Genomic DNA, 24283 nt, shown 5'->3' on the forward strand with positions numbered 1-24283 from the left:
TATTTGATTTAATGCCATTTGTTGTCCGCATGTCATTTCAATACAATCTGCATATCAATGCAACTCAATACTTATTATGGTTTAAGTATTCATTGCATAAATGCATGCTTACAGGTGGTTTCAGTGCATTCAATGTAGCCACAACATTACTTCCAGTTTGTCGTGTTGCTCTAACTGTATTTGTGCTTTAGTGGGGTTTGTATTCCTAAAAAAAAAGCCTTGTACCAATATCTATTCAGATTACTGTGCGCTTACATCACCACCATTGACAACTTGTGACTTTTCACTACAGGCGGTATCTTGTTTATATTTTATACATCACACTGAACTTATCAATAATAAAAACTAAAAACTTCTATCGCTCCTTGTTTTGTGTGTTTTTTAGCGAGAAGAAAAATTCCCCTGTGTGGAAATGTCCTCAGACCTTAGTAAAACAACCTTTTAAAGTCGGAACGTCATAAAATGCAAATTCAAGTTTTAGGAATAAGGGAAAAATGTGTAAGGAAACATATTAGGAATAATAATACAAAAGAAAACATTACAAAATAATTAACAGGCTTTATTTACGTAATTATAAATTATCTACCACAAACAAGTAAATGACTGGTGCTAACACAGACAAATTAAGACTCCATGAGAACATACCTGCTGTAAGAACACAGAAAACGCCGCTGAGCATAGCTGTTAAATTAGGAAACAATTTGAAACACATTTTTAGAAACGACTGCATAACGAGCAACTCAAAGTTCTATTAGAAATATAAGGCTTCAGAACAGAACAGTCACTCGTGAAATGTCAGGCCTGGAAGTGGGAAAAACTCTTCACTTCCTGTTCAGTGTTTGGCATCTGCAGAAAGACATTTCCTATTGAAAACGTCTCTTTGGCCCAAAGTGAGGTGGTTACATTGGTCTTCTTGAGAATCTGACGTGGCTTCAAAAATGCAATTATCAACCTTGGAATACATCTTTCAACTCGAGGGAACCCAAAACACGCACACAAAATAACTACATTTGGACATGTACTGCTCTTAATCAAACAAGGGTTCGGTTCTACGATGACCAGAGTTTTTGAGAAAGCGCCATGTAAAATTTGCGTACACGCTGCAGTTTGTAACTTTTTGTGGCTGTCGGCTGTGACTGCACTTTGCTCCCCCCTCCCCTCCTGTTGTTCTGAAATCGTGAGACATAAAACTGGAGAAAGGAAAGTGAAACTTAAGAATGGGGAGAAAAGGGAAACATGGAGAGAAAACACATGTCCTGAGACCCAAACTGCAGACCAGCGCACTAGTTGGCGAGTCCAGTTAGTATGTGAGAGTCTAGAAACCACCGCATGGATCCATTTTCTTTTTATATTGGAAATAATTAGCTATATCATCATGAAAAACATACACAGTGGGGGTTTAAGGAAAATATTAAAAGGAAATAATCACCCGTTAAGTTTCCTTGATATTAGTTCTCTCCCATGCTTTTACGTATTGTTAATTGTTTGGAAATAGCCCTTGAATTGTGCATGAACAGGATTATTCTCCGTCCCTGCGCACGCCAACCCTGCTAGTGGAACATCACTCAACCCTTCATCTTTAAACATGGGCAACGTTCATTTATTTTATTTTTTTTGTATGGCGTCAACTTTAGTGTAACTGTCTAATGTAACAGACAGTTTTTAATGAGGCAAAAAGATTTCTCTTCAGCAACACAGAGCGTATCCAGTCGATATTACCAGTGAAAAATGTGAAAATCTAAAAATAAAGAAAAATAGAGTCCGCAGGAAAACACCTTTTGGGCACGGTTAAATATATTCAGATTCACAGACCATTTCAACTCCACAATTACGGTTAAACATTTTAGGAAGTGGGAGGGGAAAAAAAAAAAAAAAAAAAGGTGCAAAAACAAGGGGAAAACAAAAAGGTGCTTCCATGGAAACAAGGCTTACTTCTCCGCCGTGAGGGGAGGTTTGGTTTCAGGACGTCTGGCACTGGACGCCCCCAGCCGTGGCGTAGTCGTCCTCCTCCACCAGGTAGCGGTGGCGGCCCTGTCTCTTCCGGTGCTCCGGGTCGCAGTCTTCCAGGTCTGCGTACAGGTACAGGTCGTCGTCCATGCTCTGCGGCCTCTCCGCCTCCAGCTTGGCTGGCAGGTACTCCTCCAGCTGCTTCAGCTTGGTCTTAGGCAGGAAGTTGGACTGCGGGAAAACCACCTGGGAGAAACAAAGCCACCTGGTATTCTGGAAGCACTTTTGAGACTGAATGCAAAGGAGAAAAAAAAAAAAAAATTTCATTTGTACCGAGAAGTGGATGATTAGGCGTCCTTTCTCAAATGGCCGGCGGTGCATCGGCATCCCCTCGTTCACGACGCACTTCTTGGCTCCGGGCTTGATCAGCTCACCTAGGGGAGGAGCGTGTATGAGAGTCATTTGAATGTTTTTAATCACAAAATGAACAGGTATACATTACATCATCAGTTGCTGCCGCTCTCCCCAAAGCTTTTCCATCAGTCTATTTTTGAGGATAAATCGGTTCAAATTGGTTCGTAACTTGATTTAAACTTAACTCCAGCTTCTTCATTTGATCCTGAACAGGCTTGTGAGAAATGACTTTTCCCAAGTGCTAAATAAGTGGCATTATCAAGCGGGTACATAAGGGATGTACAGAGAGCCCAGTATTTGTATCTGTATTTGTTGGGCAGCAAAATGATTTGTATTTGTACTAGAATAAAAGTTGAAATATGTGTATCAATCCTGTTTTTATTACGCTTCTAATTTTAGGATGTTAAAGTGGTAATATAAGGGTGCTTCAATAAACTATTGTAAGAATTATTAACACTTAAATGTTATATTGGTTTAGCAATAAACAAGTATAAGCGTAAACATTATTGAAAAGAAAATCCTTTAAAAACTTACATTCAGTTCCTAATCCACACTCAAACCAATAAACTAAACTCTAAACTAAAAAATGCCGATGTGAACATTGTGAACCCTGCCACCACCCGCCCTTATTGGAGGATGTTGATCAGACAGAATATAAACAAACAAATAATTACAAATAAAAACTGTAAAAAGCCTTAATTAACCCCTGACTGGGGTTAATACTATATATAAAGTGAAAGATACAGTCTTGGTATTACAGTATCATATTATGTATCTGTCTGCCAAAATACAACCTAAACAAAAATGTAGTTAAAATTAAGTTTTGTTTTGAACTAAATTCCCTTTTTTTTAATTAATCTTTTATTTTAAAGCATTTATGTACTATACATACATTTTTACACACATTAAATCACGGGTGTTGGCTTTTCAAGGCCTATGATTGGTGGATGCCGCAGCATCCTCCACATCCCTTGCACGTGTGTGTGTTTGTGTGTGTGTGTGCTAGAGACAGATAGAGCAACACTGTGAACCACCGCGCACTCTCAGTTCACCACTTATTTGAAATGTTTTTTTTCCCTTCACGAGAACAAATCATTTTTAAAGTATTTGTTCAAATAAATATTCGTAAAACCCCACTATTTGTTCTTTCCCGAATACCATATTTGGCTCCACCCCTAATGTATATTCTTGTATAAATAGCTATTTTTCTTTTGATTTTGGTATTTTTGTATATTTTGGTATTTTTGATTTTAAACTGTTAAGCTTTTTTCTATGCCATTCTGTTCACCAATAAAACAAACCTTGCCATGACAAATTTCTCGTATATGAAAATATTAAAAAAGCTTTTAAATAAAAAAATCTCAACAGATTCTGACTCATAGTAAAAACAGAACTGTACTGAACAGAATCTCCCCAACATGTTTTGATCCTCTTTCAGTATAGAGATAAGCACAAACATGGGAGTACGGCCGGACGATATTTTGTATTAATACTGATATTGTGATGTGAGACTAAAAATTGTCTATATTTTGATAATCGCGATATCATAATATAGTTAAATGTTATCTTTCAGGCTGCATTACAGTCAAGTGATGCAGAGACTTCTACCTGCTTGGTCATAATATCAACATGACTGATGATTGGTTCTCAAATATATCTTGTGTGTATGTGTGGAATCATCCCCAAAATATCAGGAAATTATCGTCCAACCCTAACAAAGAGCATAACACACATTAGTACTATATGATTAACTTCCCGTGAAACCAATCATTTAGTCTTCTTTTAGCCTTATACAGAAGATGAGGTCAGTGGTAACCATGACCCAACATGGACAATTGAAGGGAAAACAAAACAAAACACAAAGGGGAAGAAAGAAATAACGAAAGAAAAAAAAAAAAGAAAGAGTAGTTTTGGGTTTTACCTGGATGGGAGGTGATGAGCAGCGTTCTGTTGTCCAGCATCTGAACCGGCTTCTGAAAACCACACAACGCCTCCACCAGCTGCAGCTCCATGGTCATCACCAGGTCTTCCCTCTGCCTGGACAACACCAGAGTCACACAAAGAAAAAGGATTTCAATCATAAAGCCATGGTTTTCTGTCCTTAAACTTATTTTACACAGACAGACAGACAGACACACACACACACACACCTTCTTTGGTCATCAGACAGACAGTTAGACAGACGGATAGATACATTTTCATATCACCCCTGATTAAAGTCCCTGTTTGAAAAAAGTCACATTTCAAAATCTGACATCCCCCCCCCCCACCTAATATCAGAGTGTACGGAGCTTCAAAACAAGGTACCGCCTGTGGGAAACAAGCAAATATTTTGGAAGCTATGACTTATTCAAAATAAAGGTTTTGGAAACAGAAGGTCTGAGTAATCAGGCATTAAAGTTTGAGAAGCATTTCCAGACATTTGCAGCATGAAACAGCCATTTATAAACACAACCAGTGCTTTAAACGGTTGCATTTGGACAGCTCTGCACTCCAATGAGAATGTTGAATGTGCTTTTATGAAATAATATTTGAATCAATAACCTATAAAGAAACATTAGAAAATGCATAATTCAAATGAATCCTTTAATTGTATTATTATTTTATTATTATAAATTTGATTCCTTTAACAAGTTAAATGATTAACATGACCCTATAGTAGCATGACCCCTCTATTATTCTGTCACTTCCAATCTTTCACATCTCCTGCATTTATTGTTTTATATCAAGGATAGTTTTAATAAAGTGGCTTTTCAGACCGGCGCACATGAAAACCTATCACCGGGGCACAACAATTCCCACAATGCAAATGGCGGGGTCCTTCCAGCCAATTGTTGTTTTCTGGGAGCACCCACCACCCGCTGCCTCCCGCTGACGGCTGCCAGTTGTGCACTATGATTGAGAGCTTCTGCCACCCTCTTCTCATAGTCCATAACAACGCGGATACGATTTGTTTTCACTGAGAAGTAACATTTCTTGCTTCTGGGGTTTATTTGTTGTTGATTCTTTATGACATTGCATTGCAGTGCAATGGTCGCTGTTTGCGCTGATCAATAAGTTGGTGACTTTTTTTCCCTGTGAAATGCTGGTGGATCAGGGAGCCTTGACTTTTTAATATTTAACTTATATTTAGAAATAGAACTCAGTGCTGAAACTACGTTAGAGATAGAAAACAACTTGAGGAACAAAAATCTGCTGTAATCTCATTCCGGATGAAAAAAATAATTTCTTGTTTTTCCAGGAACAGCCAACAACAAACCGTACAGTGCTGCAAAAAGCGCCAGGTTAGGACATGGCGGGTCACATATTAGCGACGAGCACATTTGTCAGTAGTGAGCAGGGCTCTGAGAGGGGCTCTCCCTGGGTGCACAAGCACAAGCAGCCGGAACAGAGTCCTGCTGGACAGCGGCGCTCCCCGGGAGCACACAGAGGTGGGGAGCCACCACGCTCCCTGCGACAAATATCCCATTTCTCATGTTCTATATTTGACTTCAGAACAAAGTCAAAACAACAAAAAACATACCCTTAATGATTTTCGGATTTGGGATTTGTACATGTATGTGTATGTATATGTATACGTATGTACTTGTATGTATTGGATTAGTGGTATTTGACCCTTGAGAAAGGCTGCACCTCTCCCGCAATCAGGTGTGGTTTCAGCGCTTACGGTGGACAAGTCCGAGTAGAGGGAACTGCCTTTTATTTCACGATTTTTTAAACCAAATTTTATATACTTGGCAATTTTTTTTTAATCATTCACATTAGGCTGGGTGGTTAACACATTTTTCTGTGGTGTGACAAACTCAGAACACATACTTATTGTTGCTTTACAGGGACTTTAAGATGTTGTTTATTTAGTGTTAACCATGCTTAATTTCAAAGCAGTAGAAAATACACACACCCACAGCACTAGAGATAGAAAAGACAGAATTTGACTCAGATTCCTAGATCTCATATCTAATGGAGCGTCTGTGTGGGTTTGTAAGATGACTCTGAACACATGGAACACAGGAGGGATGTGAAGAACACTTCAAAGAGGCTCCACACGCTGTGTCCCTGAACGGGAAGTATCTGATTGAGTCCTCTTCAAGTGCTCTCAAGCGATGATGAATAAATTGCACTCTAGTCCTCAGTGATATAAGCGATGACTGCACTTAGATGCAAATTAGCAACACCTTCTGGCAATAAGCTCAAATAATAAGCAGGTAAAATACTAGGCTTGAGTCTGGATAATGTCTTTAATGACGTGGGGGTAGTGTGGTTTGAATAGCCACACCTGTCTTGGGTCTAGATCATTGGGCCCAAAATCAGTGTGGCTGTATACCTGTTGCTCGTTAAATTAATCACCAAGCAACAGGTTAAACCCCCATCCCCACACACACACACACACACACACACACACACACACAGGAGAGGAGCGCTGGTCATCACATGTCTGCTCTGGGCTTGTTCCAGCTTGCCCACTCTTTACAATAAACTGGTGTGTTTTCAACCCCATCGTCTGTGTCTCTGTGTCAGAGGGCCCTGAAAACGCCACATGGGTGGTGTGAGGCAGGCGATCCGCCACATTTATATATAAAAATAAAACAAAAATGCTAAAAAGAAAACATAAAACACAGCTGAGACCTGGCTACTTTGAAAATGCCAATATTCTATGTTTTTACCATGACTGTAGCATAGGCCTTAATATACTTTCTAACAGGTTAAACTAAAGAGTGAAATAATCAGCATAATTCTATAAAATGCCCGACAGAATGCATAAAAAGCAATCTGTCATGTTGTACACAATTTTTCACCTGGTAAAACGCGGATGTTCCCTCTGGTCCAGGACGATGACGATGTCCCCCGGCTCTAGCCCTGGCTCCTGGTCCCCCTCTCCGTGGAAAACGATCTTCTGGCCGTCCTTCATTCCTGAGCACATCATCAATTCATTATCAATCACCACAGATCAACTCAAACCTTCCATTGTCCAATAACAATTCCCAAAGGGATTCACTTGATTTCACCTGCTCCTTCCTGCGAGCATTGAACCTGTCTACTAAGTGACACTAAAAAGAAACAAAAATATAGATTTCAATGGTTTTTAATTTACAGCAGTGTTCAAAAAACAAACATTTCTCAATCAAGCTTTTAAGATAAAGATACTTTATTAGTCCCCAAAAGGAAATGCCAGTGTTGCAGCAGCAATGATAAAAAACACACATAATTTACAAAAACACCTAACACTCAATCAATTACCACACACACACACACACACACACACACACACACACACACACACACACACACACACACACACACACACACACACACACACACACACACACACACACACACACACGTATAAACATATAAATAGAATAAAACAGAATTTAACTTAGTGAAAGTAAAGCTTAAAAGTAGAAGTTAAATGTGAAGTAAAAATACACCTTGTGCATTGCCATTCAGAGGAGGAGTTTCCTCTCCTGACACAGAGGGGAGTCATTTCTGATATTCTGTAGTCCAAGCCCCACACCTTTTCGGTTACAAGTGCGTAAGATGCCGTCTGTGGCGGACCAAGGGGCATGGTTAAGCCGCGGCTTCATTCCCGCTACCACACAGCTGTCCCGAATCGGCCAAATTATGGCACAATCGGCGCTGATTACTCCGATTCTGGACAGTGAGCTTTCTCAATGTTTGTCTGTCTTGCAGAAAGGGATCAGCATACGGGGCTCGTCAGTCGGCCTGAAGCTAGTGAAACTGTCATTCCTCCTGCGCTCCGACTGATTTCTATCATTATTGTTTATCGTTTTGGCAAGCCTTTCTATTCTATCTTTAATAAAAGCTCACACTATCTCGGAGCCCCTAGTGCTGTAAAGACAGAATATTGAAAACAAGTCTCTGATTGTAACGTTTATATGTGGAAACACTGGCCAAAATAGAACATTTGTCAATTTGGGGTCATATACATCAGTCAGCCCTATTGTGAATTTTATATTCTAAAAATGTATATGTCTAACTTTAAATGTTCTCGTACCTTTATCGATGTGGACCTCCAGGATCTTCTTCTGACGGACAATCTTGCGCCCAGTGCAGGCTTTGCAGCGGTCCTTGTGGCTGATTCTCTGGCCCTGGCCCTGGCAGCCGTGGCACACGGTGGAGACCTGCTGCATCATGCCCAGCCCCAGCTGGTGCAGGCGGACCTGCATGCCCGTGCCGTGGCAGGACATGCACATCTCCACCGCCCCCTTCCGACCTCCCCGACCTGAGGAGAAGGGGGAAAAACAAAACCATAAAACACCAAAGACAAATCCAACATTGTTCTTTCCCCTCGATGTCTGAACCATGGTCCAAACCACATTGATTTAATTTCCTTCATAATGAGACAATCAGTTTTTTCACTGCTGAGACTGGGCTTCGGGCTGAAAGGGAAGCTAGAAATAATTGATTAGATCGGCTTGATAAATCAATATGATGACATGCTTACAGAAGTAATCATGGAAAAGCACGGCTCACCTTCACATCTCTCACAAATCGTGTTTTTCTGCACGGCGAGTTTCCTCGTGGCCCCATTGTACAGGTCATCCAAAGACACTGTGAGCTGGTGAACGACGTTCTTCCCTGGAGAAAAGAGCGAAGATTGGCGGAATTATAACAACAGTCAAAGGAAAATTCTACTCATAGAAAGTTTGGGTATCTGAGCCCAACAGGGGAATTGAAGGATTGTATTGAATGGCGTAATAATATAATAATAGTGTACTCTGTATGCGCACTAAAGAATGTGTTTTGAGGGCCAAGGGGCAGAGGACCAGTGGAATTTGTTCAGAAACGGTCCTTAATTAATCTATTGTGAGAGAATTATTTGAGAATTACCTGAGAATTAAATGAATTGAAAGTGAATCAAGAGAAGTAATTCAAGAGCAAAGTTCAAACAAATAATAATTACAATATGACCCAAATCTGAACATGAACTACAGGTACTCTTCACTTAACGACGAGTTCCTACGACTAGGTCGTTAAGCGAACTGGTCGAAAAGCGAGGACCTGCCCCCCCGCCTCTGTTTGGGTTCGGAGATTGCGAACGATAGTGTAGTGAATACTGATCAACTGCAGGAACGAAACTGAGATGGAGAACGGTGCTGCACGATGAGATGCTTGACGCTGAGACGCTGCGCACAATACACCGACTGGTCTGAAGTCCGAACGGTCGTTAAGTGAGGAGTACCTGTATAATATTTACCTATTTTTATAAAATGCATTTTGTTTGTTATCTTTTTATTGTCCATTTTGTCTATTTTATCAGTGGAAAGCACTTTGAGTTGCATGTTGTGTATGAAAGGAGCTATACAGATAAAGATGACTATTAGGGGTCCAGGGGCATTTTTAAGACTAAAAGTGTCTGGAAAACGACAACTGCTGGACCCACAGACACGGTAGAGGTCTCGTTAGAACCGGGACGCCTCAGACATCTCGAAGTTCAAGTTTCATCCATATCAATCTACATTCGCTGCAGGAATTAGTGAAAAACAGACGAAATTTGATCAAAAGTAGCCAAACATTCATGAATCGCCGGTAGACCAGGGTTCTAAAACTTCCGGTCGGGTCGTAGAGAGATGAGTTTGTTGAGTAAGACACTTTGTGACATCATCATCCAATCTGTTATATACTGTACGTGCAGGTTGTGCCGCCGACCGTACATTCGCATTGTAGCTGTGTAGTGTCCATCGCCCTGTAGTGGTTACAAACGGCTCATGTGTAGGTGTCTCTATCGTCTTACCTGCCTGATATCGGCAGGGCTTTTCGATTGATATTTCATCTCTTTGGCTCTCCTTTGTAAAGTAAGGCATTCTTTTCACATTGAACTCTCGTGTTAGATGTGGTGTTGTGTCCCTCCTTATTTTGCGGGATTCAAGGGAGTCGTAAGATACAAACTGTAGGAGTCCGTGATGCGTTTCATGGACTCTGAACTCTGAACTAGGACCCGGAAGAGTATAAATAATCACAGGAAGTCATCATCGTGTCATTACATCGCTATGTCATTGTTGCCTGACACGGCACCAAAGGTTACCTGTCCGTCACAGACAGTGCAGCTCTATTTTCACAGACAACACGGTGAGTTGTATCAATAAGAAGTTCTAGGTTACAGGCAATTATGGACGGTTGTTTTAAAGACAGGAGAGTTGCGCTGTGTAGACCGCATAGTGGTTGCTCTGCGAGACGAGCAACCAGGATAGGACAGACCGGGGAGAGCTGATGCGACATTCAACGTAAACTCTGATAATTGTGCTGCGTTTCAGAGAACCTGTGAAACAGTAATACGTACCAAACATGACTAAACTGGACCCCGTGTATAGCTGCCTGCAGGTATATTTATTATTATTATTATGAATTAATTACATTTCACTTAATGCCTTTCTACTAATATGAAAAATAAAAAATCATACAGTACATGAAACAGAAATCCAGAAGCTCTATAAACTCAAAATACTGCTACAAATTAGGACTCTTACCTCTTCTCTCGCGGTGTGCCCGTCCCCCTCCTCCGAAAAACATGTCGAATATGTCCATGGGGGACGCGAACCCGCATCCTCCTCCACCAGTCCCTCCTTCCTTTATGGCCTTTTCACCGCCGCGGTCGTACACCTCTCTCTTCTGTGCATCGGACAGCACCTCGTATGCCTGAGAGATCTGCTTGAACTGCCGAAATATCATGAAAATAATTAGTTTTTATGGTAAGAAAAAATTACCTCTTGTATTTTTATTTGTTACTATGTTAATGTCTCAATTTTGTAATATGTAGAAATCTTGCAATGCTTTGCAAAAGTAAAAAATTACTATAACTGAAAATGCACACAAAAGTTTTTTGAAGTAATGATCCAAAAAAATAATACATTTATCTTTATAATGATCATTTTTCAAATAAATTACATTTACTCAGTGACGTGTACATTTGGGGAAGATCATAACGTAAAAAAACCCACCCTCTCTCCCTCTGTAGGGTTCTTGTCCGGGTGGTATTTCAGAGCCAGCTTGCGATAGGCCTTCTTCAGCTCGTCTGCCGTGGCGTTGGGCTTCACACCCAGCATGTCATAGAATCCCGTCTCCTTCACCATGGCGGCCTTCAAGAGCTAAGCTAGGGAGGAGGAAAAATTTTTTTTTTAATACGTACTATGTATGACTAATAATATATATATATGTAATAATGTATTTTAGATAAATATGTAAGAAATGGATGGCTCCCAAGTGGTCTGAATTACAGAAGCAAATACAGCAGCAGCATTTTGCTGTGTCATCCCCTGCAGTAAAATCTAGTGGTTGATCAATTAATTGTTCGGCCAATTAATCGGTCTTTCTATACATACAGTATCAATTCTGAATCCTCTCATTCACTCATAGTGCAAACTGAGCACAGCAGTGAGATAACGTCATCATGTGTCGACTCTTACTCTTAAAGGGAAAGTTCAGGCGTTTCTCAGTATTTACATATTGTTTTTTTACTCAAAATGGATTATTAAAACACAAATCAATATCATTTTGCATGTATCAGGATTTGGTGACAAAATAAGAATTTTACCTGGGTTCTAAATATAATGTACTGTAAAGCAGCTTTGGACAAAGTGTCTGCAAAATTATTTTTATTTAAAGTAAGTGCACTGCAGACAGAGTGCAGATCTACTTAAGCAAACAGAGACAATGCAGACCATAACTTTAGTGTTAAATAAATGTGCATTTCAGTTCAGCGATTTTGTGTCTCATTCGTTATTATTATTAAATTGTTGTATTTTATCAGATGCAAAAAAAATGACATGATATTGGCCTTATATATATACCATTGATAAAACTCACATCGGTTGACCACTAGTAAAATCTTGCAATATTAAAAAAGTGTCTTGACAGTGACACCTGCACTTAAAGCGGCTGCATTTGTGACATTTTGTTCGCAAACAGAAATTGATTTTTGACTGATTTTAAGTCAAAATATTCCTTAAATTTTTTTATTTGAAAAATGGCGTTAACTGACAGGATTTATTTTATTTTGAATATTCAATAAAAAACACAAGAAATCGATATGTCTTCATGATTTAATTCTTCATATAGCCTGCCTTTCAATTATTTTTAAGCTCATTTATGTCATCAAAAAACACAGATAATATATGACCAGAATCTTTCCCATTGGTCCGGGACATTGAAATCTTCCAGAATACATGGACCAGCACCAATTTTGTCTAACGGAAACTCTTGGTTGTTGCGAAGAAGCAGGTGGAGGATTTGGATATGGTGGTCTGGCATGGTGCGGTTGGTCCGGTGATCACACCAGAGTTGCAGCTCCAGGTTATTACTTTTATAAATTCTTATATATAATAACAGATATATAATAACAGACATGAAATAATGTAGTTTAATATATTTTATCCTTTGTTCATCACCATAGCAACATATCATCACGCTTGCTTCGTATCTCCCCCTTGTGCAGTTCAGAAATTGCTGTTACCCCGTTACCGTCTACTCTGTTACATGTGACTGCAGTGTAAGTCCTGATAACATGCTTAGTATTTTACAAATTAGAGTTTTTTTTAAATTTGATGAATGTCGGCGGTCCCTGGAAAATAAGATGGATGACCTTGGGGGAGGATTAGATTCCAACGGGACTCAAGAACCTGTTGCGTCCTCTGCCTAACGGAGACATGGCTGAACCCACTGGTGCCGGACCACGCCATACGTCCAGCTGAGTCCTTCTCCGTGTTCCGCAGGGACAAATCCAAGGATGGAGGCGTCTGCCTCATGATCAACAGCAGCTGGTGTAACCCCAACAACATCAAGACTTTCTCCCGCTCCTGCTCGCCAAATGTGGAACAGCTGACCTTCTCATGCCGTCCATTCTACCTCCCCCGAAAATTCAGCACTGTCATCATCACAGCCGTTTATATTCCACTGCAAGCAGACACCGACTCAACACTATCGGAACTATATGACGTGTTGTGCGGACGTAAAAACATAAATCCGGACGTGGCTGTGGTGGTGGCTGGGGACTTTAACAGGGCGAACCTTAAAAAGGTTCTGCCTGATTTCCATAAACACATCACGTGTGCCACCAGGAGAGAAAGAACTTTGGACCACTGCTACACACCTTACAAAAACCAATACAAGACCGTCTCGCTCCCTGCTTTCAGGAAATCGGACCACGCCACCTTCTTGTTACTTCCTGTTTACAAGCCTAGCATTGTATGTGAAACGGTAGTGATGATGAATGTAAAGAGGTGGTCGAGGGTGGGGAGGCAAACGTCCAGCACCCTCATGCTGAACACAGGATCCCCCAGGGCTGCGTCCTCAGCCCCCTACTGTACTCCCTGTACACACGTGACTGTATGGCCGGGTCCAGCTCCAACACCATCATCAAGTTTGCTGACGACACCGTTGTGGTGGGCCAGATCACCGACGACGACGAGAAGGTTTCAGGACAACAGCCTTCTCCTGAACGTCAGCAAAACTAAGGAGATGATTGTGGACTTTAGGAGAGGATTACAACCAAGGACGCACGCGTCGTTGATGATTAATAGGACTTCTGTCGACAGGTGGAGTAGCTTCAAGTACCCGGGAGTCCACATCACAGACAACTTAACATGGACTACATATACAGACACTCTGACTCACAAATTCAGAGTCTCGGTGAGGATCCTCAAGTCCCTCTACTCTGGAGCAATGGGGAGCATCCTAAAAGGCCACATCACTGCCTGGTTTGGGAACTGTACTGCTCAGGACAGGAGGGCCCTACAGAGGGTGGTGCGTTCAGCCGAACGTACCACTGGAACTACCCTCCCCTCCCTGCAGGACTTATACACCAGAAGGTGTAGTAGCAGAGCCCGCGGGATTGCATGCATGCTTGCATTTCTGATGTGTCTTAGCTGTCACACACCCACAAGTAGACTCCGCTCTGTGCAAGCGCAGATTACGCCCGAGGGTCCCCTCTCCATGCGTAATGCGCGGCAAATAAAGCAGTGTTGATTCTGCTCTTGGTTTGTTTAAGTTTTTCTCTTAAAAAAACCACAACCGATAAGAGTACCGTTAAAGTAATGGAAAGATAAGCAGTATTGGTAAGAGCAGAAGAACCATTAAAATCTTAACGATACCAATCCCTACGAAGCCCCCTTCCTCCAAATTACACAACTGAAAAAACACTGTTTTTATCGTTTTATTTGGAGGAATGGGGCACAGCGACCGGGGCACATGCAGAGCCGTGTTCAGGTCCATATCGACATATATATAAAAATATATTTATGATTTCCTTTATTTAGAATTTGTAATAGAAATGTAATTCTCGTGCATTTTTTCAATTTCTGTCTGTTTAAAAAAAAAACACTGCTCAACTTGAAGAATCTCAGTCGACTGATAATTCGATTTGTCGACTTTGAGAGGGCAGCCCTAGACTACAGCCACCCTCTGGACTGTTCAAGTTGCTGATATTATTGCTAGTTTTGCGCTCATTTGCTGACTCTTATTTTTAACAATTTAATATATTCTTTCAATGACCCTGTGTTATACTGTGAATTTGATAAATTTGATAAACCGATTTTAAGTAAGACCTTTTTCAAAATGAATCAATATTTAGCACCAAATGCATTAAGGATGTTTTTCGGCCTAAGCAGTTTCGGTGTGTTTGACTTGTGCTTTTAGAGGAAACGTAATTTGGCTGTAAAAAAAAGGGAACAAATATATATTTACTATTTACAATTGTTAAACTTAAGAACCCTTTCCAATGGACCGGCAACATGTGGACACTGAGAATCGTAAAACAAAACAATGAAACTCGCCCAATATGACATTGTTTTCAGTGTGAATAATGAATGAGCACAGCCTTTCCCACATAGTATAGTGTTCACCCTTTATTTCCTATTTTTACTTAGATATTACACGGTTCTAAACAAAACTGATACATCTTTCTACAAACCTAATAACCCTACGAAGCCCGAACAAAACGTCGGTTTCCACTTATATTCGTTTTGGGGGATTTTTTTTTTGTTGTTATATAAGCTTTTCAACGCACACGCGCGCGGGTTCGGAGCGGGGTCTCAGGTGAAAAAGCAGTGAAGAGGGCGGAAATGAAACTAGTAGAATTCGGTGTGTTTAAAACATGATCGGCACGATACCGTTCCGTGTACGCCCGGATGAAAGACAACAGATGAAAATCAAACTCAAACGTGTCCCCGCTGTAGAAGTTTTATCATCCTAACGCTTTAACACAGCTGTTAGCATGGGCTTAGCATCGGCTAGCCGATCAACTGGCTTTCTCTTGGCTAACAAGGCTACCATTTGTCAGACTGTAAAAGAAACGTAAGAGTTCACATTATTTTAGTTACACCGTCACAAAACGAATGCACAAATCGACGATATGCGAGGCCTACCTGTTAAAATAAAAATACTTCTCGGCTGGAAGACACGCCTCGGTGGGGAAATGACCCTTCCAGAATCTTCCAACTCCGGACTGGGAGTAAAAAACGAAACTGATGACATCATCAGTGCGCGCCGAACGTCAACAAAACAATGTGCGCTGCTGGCTATCGTACCACGTATTCGATATTCACCGTTGAACTCCATTAATATCATGACAAAATGCCTGTGTGTTGGCTCATCAGCACAGAGGGGAACCACAGGCCCATCCAGCTCCCTCACCTGCAGACTGTTGTCCTGGGCCGGGGCCCAGAAACCACCATTAAAGACAAAAAGTGCTCCAGACACCAAGGTACTTTGCTGGTGAACTCACCGGGCGCCTGGTAGCGTCCACACGACGCTTTATTAAATGTTGACATGTGCAACTGTTGTCCCTTCCCCACTAGTGCAGCTGAAAGCAGAATGCAACAAAGGCTATGTTAAAGTCAAACAGGTAAGTGTTATTATCAGTTTTTATTATTATTATTATTATTATTTTTTATCTTATTTTATTTGTTCCTTTTTAACATGCATTTTCAATCGATTTTTTGTTTCGCATGTATTTGCATGTATTTATTGTATACTTTTATTACATATGTACGTATATAGCTATATTTTAACTTATATTTTGCTTATATTTTTTGTTGTATCGCTTGTTTTATATGTATATGTAGTTTTGAATGTGATTTAGATTTAATTTTGAGAATCTATGTTATAGACAGCATGTTAACTTATTCATGTTATTTGATTTATGTTAATCATTAATACCAGTCACTTTCTGGACTTCTGCCAGTAATCAAGTAACAAAATCCTGTACGCTTCCCCATCGTAAAGCTGGGTTTGAACCCCACCTGCCTGGACTCTGTGGTGGTGGGTAAAGACCAGGAGGTGAAGATGAAGCCCGGACAGCAGCTCCAGGTGGTCAACCAGCTGTACCCCTACACTGTGCGGTTCAAGGAGGATCCCAGCGGGGACAGTGTGTCCTCCAAGAGGCCCCACCAGCCTGCCGCCAGCGAAGGGCTCAACACTTCTAGGAGCAATAAAGTGGCTAAACAGGAAAAAAGTGTGTCATCATCAGTTGGTAATACGGAATCCACATCAACCCACGTAAGCGCAACCGGGAACAGACTACAAGGTGTACTGTACAGACATGCACTAGCACAGTGGTCCTCAATGAGGGCCATGGGGACCCCCAGGGGTCCTTCAAGAGGTTCCAGGGGGTCCCTGGCAAAATGATCAATAGTTCAACTTCAACATTATTTCATTTAGAAACATACAGTAATTTCTGTTCGTATCAGAGTTTCACTGTTATCGCTCTAACAGACAGGTATGGATGTTTGTACCGAACGATTTCTAACAACAACAATCTTCCCAGATTTGGGTCCCGGAGACAAAATCTCTTAAATTGAGTCTCGAGGGTCCTTGTTATGGAATGGTTGAGAATCACTGCTCTAGGATATGTAGCCATGTATACAAAATCTAAAGAAATCATCCTAAATCTGTTGTAGGACACAGCTGGACATTGGAGCAATGGTCTCAAGGCCTCCATGCAGGACCCTAAAATGCAGGTATAGTTACTTTAGTGAAAATTCCGCAGTTTTGGCCGCTAGGTATTCTGTCTTTATCGCACAATTCTTTACCAAATGCTCTCTCCGTTTTCTAGGTTTACAAGGATGACAAAGTGGTGGTGATTAAGGATAAGTACCCCAAGGCCCGCTACCACTGGCTGGTGCTTCCTTGGGAGCCGATCCGTAACATGCAGGTTCTGCGTAAGGAGCACTGTGATCTGCTGAGGCACATGCAGCGCGTCGCAGAGCAGATGGTTGAAAATTGTCCGGACGCCGGCGTTGCCTGTTTCCGAAAAGGCTACCACGCCATACCCAGTATGAGGTGAGGAAGAGGGTTACTTTGGTGCCAATGGTGTATTATATATGGCAGAGTTTGGCGGACTTCCTCCGGGCTTTTTAATGTTCATTTAAATGGTCTTAAATGTTGATATTTTTTATAGTAAATTATGACATTGTAGTAATCATTTATAGTGTAATTATATATATATATATATATATATATATATACACTTGTTTATACATATAATATATGCTTATATATAAATATATATAAACTTATATATATTATTCTTATAATATGGAATTTTATAGTAGTTTACTCAAATTTGTCTCTAAAGAAAGTTTTTCTATTTTAAAAAGCAGTGCATCGAGTTTCAGCCATACTCTGATATCATTTTTGAGAACAGAGACACAAAATAATCTCTTAACAAAATGTGTTTATTGGCATTTACGCCAAACAACCTGCTATCGTTCTCCTTTTCCATTGCACTGACCCGGTTGCTAAGACAAACAAGCCTGTATACATTAAATGCTTTATTAAAACATGGAAAACAAAGGAAATAATAATTATTATTTTATTCTTTAATTAATTAAATTAATGTGAGGATGTTATCATAATATCATAATATAAAAGTAATACAAATATTCTTAGATATATAATATAGGTATTAATATTGTTGAAAATAATGACATTTGTGCAGATATGCCAGAAAACTCCCCTTAGGAACTACTGAGTCCAGAACCTTCTAGACATTCCAGAAGAAGTTCTCTACTGTAGCTCTTAAATCTGTCAGCAGAAGTATACTAATCTTCTAAAAAGAATCCGGTAATTTTTAGTAATTCAATTTGTGTTCATTATCTTGTGTAATTTTTTTTCCCAGTCACATACACCTCCACGTGATCAGCCAGGACTTTGACTCTCCCTGCCTGAAGAACAAGAAGCACTGGAACTCCTTCACCACCGACTACTTCATAGACTCCCAAGGTACGCTCTCATATGATCCGTTCTTTCCTATTTTCCTTTTTGCGGTTTGTTCTTTAGTTCCGCTGCATTCTCTTTATCTTCCAGATGTGATCCTGATGCTGGAGGAGAAGGGGAGGGTCGCGCTGAAAGAAGGGAGCAGCGAGCTGCTGAAACTTCCTCTCCGCTGCCACAAGTGTCTGAGGGAGCTGCTCACTATCCCCGCCCTGAAGGAGCACCTCAAATCCCACTTTAAATAAACGTTCCACACTCAGGTTAATTACTTACTCGAAAGTTTTCTGGCCGCTCAGTTTATTATGCCCTCGTTCAGCTCCTGTGATGTAGTAATTGGGTCATTTAAAAATAGTTCGGTGGAACTTTCTGTGTCAAAGGTCTTCAGTTTGAAAGCGTCCCGAGCGTTATTGGTATTTCTGTTGAGTTGTCGTTCGTTTTATTTGAGAGAAAGCTGAATGTTTGTTTTTTCGAGCTCTCCTTTAATGCCAGGCAAATGCTGCAATTTTTTTGTTTGTTAATGCAACGCGACACCGTTGAATACATTGTTTTGTAAAAGTTGAACGTTAGTTTTGTTATTCTGAGTTCTTGAATGGCAAATATAGTCCCGTTTTTTTTTTTTAAGGAAGCAAGAAACACGAATGTCTGCGTTTTACAAATAAAATAGGGTCTTTGAGTACATTTTTGTCAACTTATATTTACTGCTTTTACAAAGTTGGAGTGTGTTTTCTACACTTTAGTTACCACTAAGAAACGGTTGGAGCAATAGCACATGAATCCTAATCTACAATAAGAGTATTATGGGTTGTTTAGATGGGTTGAGTCACTGTCTTTTATACATCTACATATTTTCATATGGAGGGGAATGCACCATTTGCTATGAACACCAATAGGGAAAAACTTACATAACTCCTGTCTAAGACAGTTGTCCGTTGCCAGAAAGTCATTGCTCTTGGTATATTCAAGGAGAAAACCTTGAAGCTGAAAGTGGCCAAAGTCATTTGAATTGGAAATGCTTCACAAAATGATGGGTGAAGCTTACTGCGGTTTTGTAGGGTGGAAACTAAACATACTGTATGTCTAAAATATTCCCCAAAAAATGAGCCTGCTATAAGACATATGGTTTGAAAAAGTTTTTTTTTTCTCTTTCTCTTTCTCTCTCTCTCTCTCTCTCTTTCTCCAAAACCCTCAATGCACCCGCTATGATCAAAACAAACAACAGAATCCTAGAATTGAGCAATTGAGAATTCCTCCTCCCTCACACACACAATTAACCCGTGCAATTCCTCCAGGGGCCGCAGATCCCGTTTTGGGACCCGTTGGGTTAGAAAGCAGCACAAAACATGCGTCGCTGACACCGCTTTGTTGGTTGGTTTATTGAGATTTGTCGTACAAGTTGTTCAAAACGGACGTTTATCAACCAACGTCGCAGTTTGTTACAGTAATATTTCATCATCTCATTCACAGTTATTTGCGAGGGACTTTGAATTAATCTGCAAGCTGTGAAAGTACGCCCTTTTGAGAAAAACAATGTTTAATCTTTGGTATAAATAGTTTGATAACGTACACTAGGATAGTTACAACCACCCGCGTCCTCGCAGAGAGAAATGATGAATAAATGAACCGATATCGACGCAGTTTTGGTGGAAAGCCTGGAGCTGAACTATGACTATGATCCTGTGGCCATCCAGTGGATGTTCAACGAAGTATTCACATTTTTGTGACGGCAAATAAAATAAAGGTCATAAGAGAAAATAACGTAAACCCCCGCCCGAGAACTTTATAACTAGTATTTATGAGGCAGATGAAAATTAAAATAACCTCGACCCAATAACTAAAAAAAAGCATGGCCAGTACGGGGATCGAACCCGCGACCTTGGCGTTATTAGCACCACGCTCTAACCAACTGAGCTAACCGGCCATTGATGCAAGGTTTCCATACATTGATATTGAAATACCTACAAATTAATAAGATTTCACAGGAAATCTTGCAGGACATTTTCAAACTCTATCTATGTGTATATCGGCATGTGACCAGTGGATAAACCAGTAGATGGAGGCATTCCATTAAACTTTAATGGCGTCATCTCCGTAGGCCCAGCTCCCTGTGGTCCTCATCGGGAACCATCAGATGGTCCACGGAGAAGTGTCCGTCATCCCCGATAGCCTGGAAGAAGTCCTCCTCGCTCCCGCACTCCGAGCTGGCAGCGGCCTCCGTGCAGTTTCTGCCTCCGACCTGCTCCACACCTGCGCTGTCGCTACCATGACTGTCCTCAGCGCTCTCGCCGGTGGTGTCCTCGCTGGTGGTGTCCTCGCTGGTGGTGTCCTCGCCGGTGGTGTCCTCGCCGGTGGTGTCCTCGTCGCTCTCGCTGCTGGAGCTCCGGCTGCTCGGGGCGGCGTCCGTGCTGTCGCTGGAGTCGCTGCTGTCCCCGGACGCGGGGCCGCGGTCCACCCGGGGCGGGGCGCTGTCCTTCGGACTCAGGATGAGGTTGGTGACGCTCCCGACAGGAGCCTCCGGGATCTTCTGGGTGTCGGCGCTGAGCTCCGTGCTGCTGCCGTCCTCTTCGCTCTGCACCCGGACCACGCTGGCGAACACCGTGATCCAACTCTGACAGGACGGATGAATATAGCGATAATAATAGTCACCCCTTCCATATTGTGTATATCTTTTCATTTGTACAGTTGGCGAATTCTGTTCAGTATTTTTGGCTATTTCAGTATATTTGTCAATAGTGTTTTTATTTTACTTTTATTTGATGATGATGATGATGATGATGATGATGATGATGATGATGATGATTATTATTATTATTTATTGTATTTATTTATATGACAATATTGGGGGAAAAACAAGCAAACAAGCATTTATTAAAAGTAAAAAATAGTTTCTGCATTATTACTTTTATAATGCATTATGCTTGTTTCTTCTGGAATTTATAAATACAATTTATTAAATAAAAATACAATGATTCAATCATGATTGTCTCTCGAGTGATTTATTTCGAATCATAAGTCTCGAACTACTCCAAAGCAATTATCATAATATTCTTAAGAATGAATGTAAAAGTAAAAAGTAAGGTTTTTACCTTATTATTATTATTATTATTATTATTATTATTATTATTATTATTATTATTATTATTATTATTATTTATTGTATTGTATTGTATTTATTTATATGACAATATTGGGGGGGAAACAAGCAAACAAGCATTTATTAAAAGTAAAAAATAGTTTCTGCATTATTACTTTTATAATGCATTATGCTTGTTTCTTCTGGAATTTATAAATACAATTTATTAAATAAAAATACAATGATTCAATCATGATTGTCTCTCGAGTGATTTATTTCGAATCATAAGTCTCGAACTACTCCAAAGCAATTATCATAATATTCTTAAGAATGAATGTAAAAGTAAAAAGTAAGGTTTTTACCTTATTATTATTATTATTATTATTATTATTATTATTATTATTATTATTATTATTATTATTTATTGTATTGTATTGTATTTATTTATATGACAATATTGGGGGGGAAACAAGCAAACAAGCATTTATTAAAAGTAAAAAATAGTTTCTGCATTATTACTTTTATAATGCATTATGCTTGTTTCTTCTGGAATTTATAAATACAATTTATTAAATAAAAATACAATGATTCAATCATGATTGTCTCTCGAGTGATTTATTTCGAATCATAAGTCTCGAACTACTCCAAAGCAATTATCATAAAATTCTTAAGAATGAATGTAAAAGTAAAAAGTAAGGTTTTTACCTTATTATTATTATTATTATTATTATTATTATTATTATTATTATTATTTATTGTATTTATTTATATGACAATATTGGGGGGGAAACAAGCAAACAAGCATTTATTAAAAGTAAAAAATAGTTTCTGCATTATTACTTTTATAATGCATTATGCTTGTTTCTTCTGGAATTTATAAATACAATTTATTAAATAAAAATACAATGATTCAATCATGATTGTCTCTCGAGTGATTTATTTCGAATCATAAGTCTCGAACTACTCCAAAGCAATTATCATAAAATTCTTAAGAATGAATGTAAAAGTAAAAAGTAAGGTTTTTACCTTTCTCACATTCTCTTCACTGCCCAGGCTGTTGTCTTTGGTTTCAGCGATGGAAGCTGTCTATGGAAAGAGTGGAGGGGGGGGCGAAAATAAGTCAAAATTACAATAATGGCGATATGAACAACCCACGCGCTCTGGCCAAATGTGTCTGCAAAAAAAAAAAGATGGATCGATTTCATTGGACTTACCGTGTCCTCGAGTGACTGACTCTCGGATTCCTCGGAAGTCTGGAAGAAGGGAAATCGGATTCAATACCAAACGATGAGGCAATGTATCTTTTGCTTTGGTTTCAACTGTGAACGTGCGACAGTGGCTTCACCTTGTCCTCCGAAGTGCTCTCCAACGACTCGGATTCGGAATCGGATTCAGAACTCTGGAGAAAACAAAAAAAAATGGACATTTTGAGATCTTTTGGGTCAATGGGAGAATCATGGAATCCGTCCATTCTACGAAGAGACTGAGAAGAAAAACAAAACCAAAAAACGAAACGTACTTGACTTGAGGCACTTTCTTCTGAGCTCTACGAGAAGAGACAAGCACGGGGGGTTTAGAGAGCAGCGGGGGCGGCCAAGCCACAACAAATTACGAATAAACGAAGACAATGATTTGACATTTCGCGTGCTGTACCTGGAGCTCCGAGGTGTCAATTTCGGATGATTGCGAAACAGACACGCTGAGAGTCTGGAAATTAAAAAAACAATAATAATCGAAGGAATCAAAAACAACGGCAACAACAAACAAAGAAAAACCCGCAATACGTTTAATCACAGTCTCAGTGCGACCCGGGTTCCAACCGCGACGCCACTGTGTCAGTCGGGGGGTGATCTATGCCGCGACTCCTCAACCACATTATGGCGATTTGTAAATGAGACTCACCACGTTCGCTGCTCCCTGCCCAAACGGCTCCACCGTGATGTTGTGCAAGATCTGACAGGGAACAGGAACAGAATTAGGATAAAGTGAATGCAAATGTGTATGCATTAGTATTGGGTTGTGGTTCCTTTACGAATTGACATTTTGGCGTTGAGTCCGTGCAGGGAACTGTCAATGGAGGGTGAGAAGAAAGCATTTTGGCTTGTCCAACTTGTCTAACCATCTTCGAATATATCTTTCTATCGTAAACCATCATAAGGTTTATGATGGAAATGTGTACTCATAGATGGTAATTCAGAGTTATCAGATAATATAACACAAAAAAAACATCATGAGATCATCATTATTAGATACATTTTATAGGATCAAGACCATTCTTAGGAGCTTATAAGATGAGATAAGATAGTATAATATGAGACTTTATTTTATCTCAAATGCTATTTATATATATATAAACACATTTGTTTTGCAAACAAAATAGCCGTACTATGTCCTATGTAAATGTAAAATAACATAAAATGATACGTTTATGATAAAACTACGTGGTTTGAAATAATGCAAACATTCTTGTATGCAGGTTAATCAGCTCAAAATTCAAATTCAAACCCCATCTGTTTTTGATGATAAATACAGGTTCATAATAACAATAAACACTTCACTCACTGGGTTTGCAAAAACTGCTCCAATCAGGCAAAGTGTGATGATGGTGACCTGCATTCTGCAACT

The 24283-nt window shown here is 40.0% G+C and overlaps 3 protein-coding genes across 5 annotated transcripts in view; 1 reads left to right on the plus strand and 2 right to left on the minus strand.

Moving 5' to 3' along the window:
- Positions 1-538: 538 nt before the first annotated feature.
- On the minus strand, positions 539-15811 carry dnaja1 (DnaJ heat shock protein family (Hsp40) member A1). Of its 2 annotated transcripts, none has more exons than XM_079999715.1 (9): positions 15741-15811; positions 11322-11468; positions 10851-11037; positions 8857-8961; positions 8378-8605; positions 7158-7272; positions 4283-4398; positions 2281-2381; positions 539-2193 (listed from the first exon to the last, which is right to left on the minus strand). In XM_079999715.1, the coding sequence occupies exons 2-9, from the start codon at positions 11451-11453 to the stop codon at positions 1960-1962; spliced, it is 1218 nt and encodes a 405-aa protein (XP_079855841.1). In that variant the 5' UTR covers positions 11454-11468; positions 15741-15811; the 3' UTR covers positions 539-1959. The 2 variants fall into 2 exon arrangements, with proteins under 2 accessions (XP_079855841.1, XP_079855840.1); XM_079999714.1 differs by having other exon boundaries at positions 11322-11473.
- Positions 15812-15878: 67 nt separating this feature from the next.
- Positions 15879-19242, plus strand: aptx (aprataxin). 2 transcript variants are annotated; one of them, XM_079999717.1, is made up of 7 exons: positions 15879-16078; positions 16173-16219; positions 16600-16872; positions 17274-17333; positions 17429-17655; positions 18494-18597; positions 18682-19242. In XM_079999717.1, the coding sequence occupies exons 1-7, from the start codon at positions 15949-15951 to the stop codon at positions 18831-18833; spliced, it is 993 nt and encodes a 330-aa protein (XP_079855843.1). In that variant the 5' UTR covers positions 15879-15948; the 3' UTR covers positions 18834-19242. The 2 variants fall into 2 exon arrangements, with proteins under 2 accessions (XP_079855843.1, XP_079855842.1); XM_079999716.1 differs by having other exon boundaries at positions 16178-16219.
- A 720-nt stretch (positions 19243-19962) lies between these two features.
- Positions 19963-24283, minus strand: part of scpp1 (secretory calcium-binding phosphoprotein 1) — a 5214-nt gene continuing 893 nt past the window's right edge. The window contains exons 2-9 of the mRNA XM_079999720.1: positions 24221-24281; positions 23561-23611; positions 23312-23365; positions 23178-23204; positions 23004-23057; positions 22873-22911; positions 22685-22744; positions 19963-21193 (exon numbers count right to left, since the gene is read on the minus strand). Coding sequence (XP_079855846.1) covers positions 20669-21193; positions 22685-22744; positions 22873-22911; positions 23004-23057; positions 23178-23204; positions 23312-23365; positions 23561-23611; positions 24221-24274 — 864 coding nt within the window. The 5' untranslated portion in view covers positions 24275-24281 and the 3' untranslated portion in view covers positions 19963-20668. The remainder of the gene's footprint in view (positions 21194-22684; positions 22745-22872; positions 22912-23003; positions 23058-23177; positions 23205-23311; positions 23366-23560; positions 23612-24220; positions 24282-24283) is intronic.

The sequence above is a fragment of the Zeus faber genome (assembly GCF_960531495.2).
Source record: "Zeus faber genome assembly, chromosome: 4".
In the NCBI taxonomy this organism is placed as follows: Eukaryota; Metazoa; Chordata; class Actinopteri; order Zeiformes; family Zeidae; genus Zeus; species Zeus faber.

Excerpts from the sequence above, each read along its gene's own strand:
- aptx (XM_079999716.1), top strand. The coding sequence starts at position 15,941 with ATGACAAAATGCCTGTGTGTTGGCTCATCAGCACAGAGGGGAACCACA. Across the intron at positions 16,079-16,177 it reads AAAGTGCTCCAGACACCAAG|CTGAAAGCAGAATGCAACAA; the intron begins GTACTTTGCTGG and ends CCACTAGTGCAG. Across the intron at positions 17,334-17,428 it reads TGCAGGACCCTAAAATGCAG|GTTTACAAGGATGACAAAGT; the intron begins GTATAGTTACTT and ends TCCGTTTTCTAG.
- dnaja1 (XM_079999715.1), bottom strand. The coding sequence starts at position 11,453 with ATGGTGAAGGAGACGGGATTCTATGACATGCTGGGTGTGAAGCCCAAC. Across the intron at positions 8,606-8,856 it reads GATTTGTGAGAGATGTGAAG|GTCGGGGAGGTCGGAAGGGG; the intron begins GTGAGCCGTGCT and ends CCTTCTCCTCAG. Across the intron at positions 4,399-7,157 it reads GAACATCCGCGTTTTACCAG|GCAGAGGGAAGACCTGGTGA; the intron begins GTGAAAAATTGT and ends GGTGTTGTCCAG.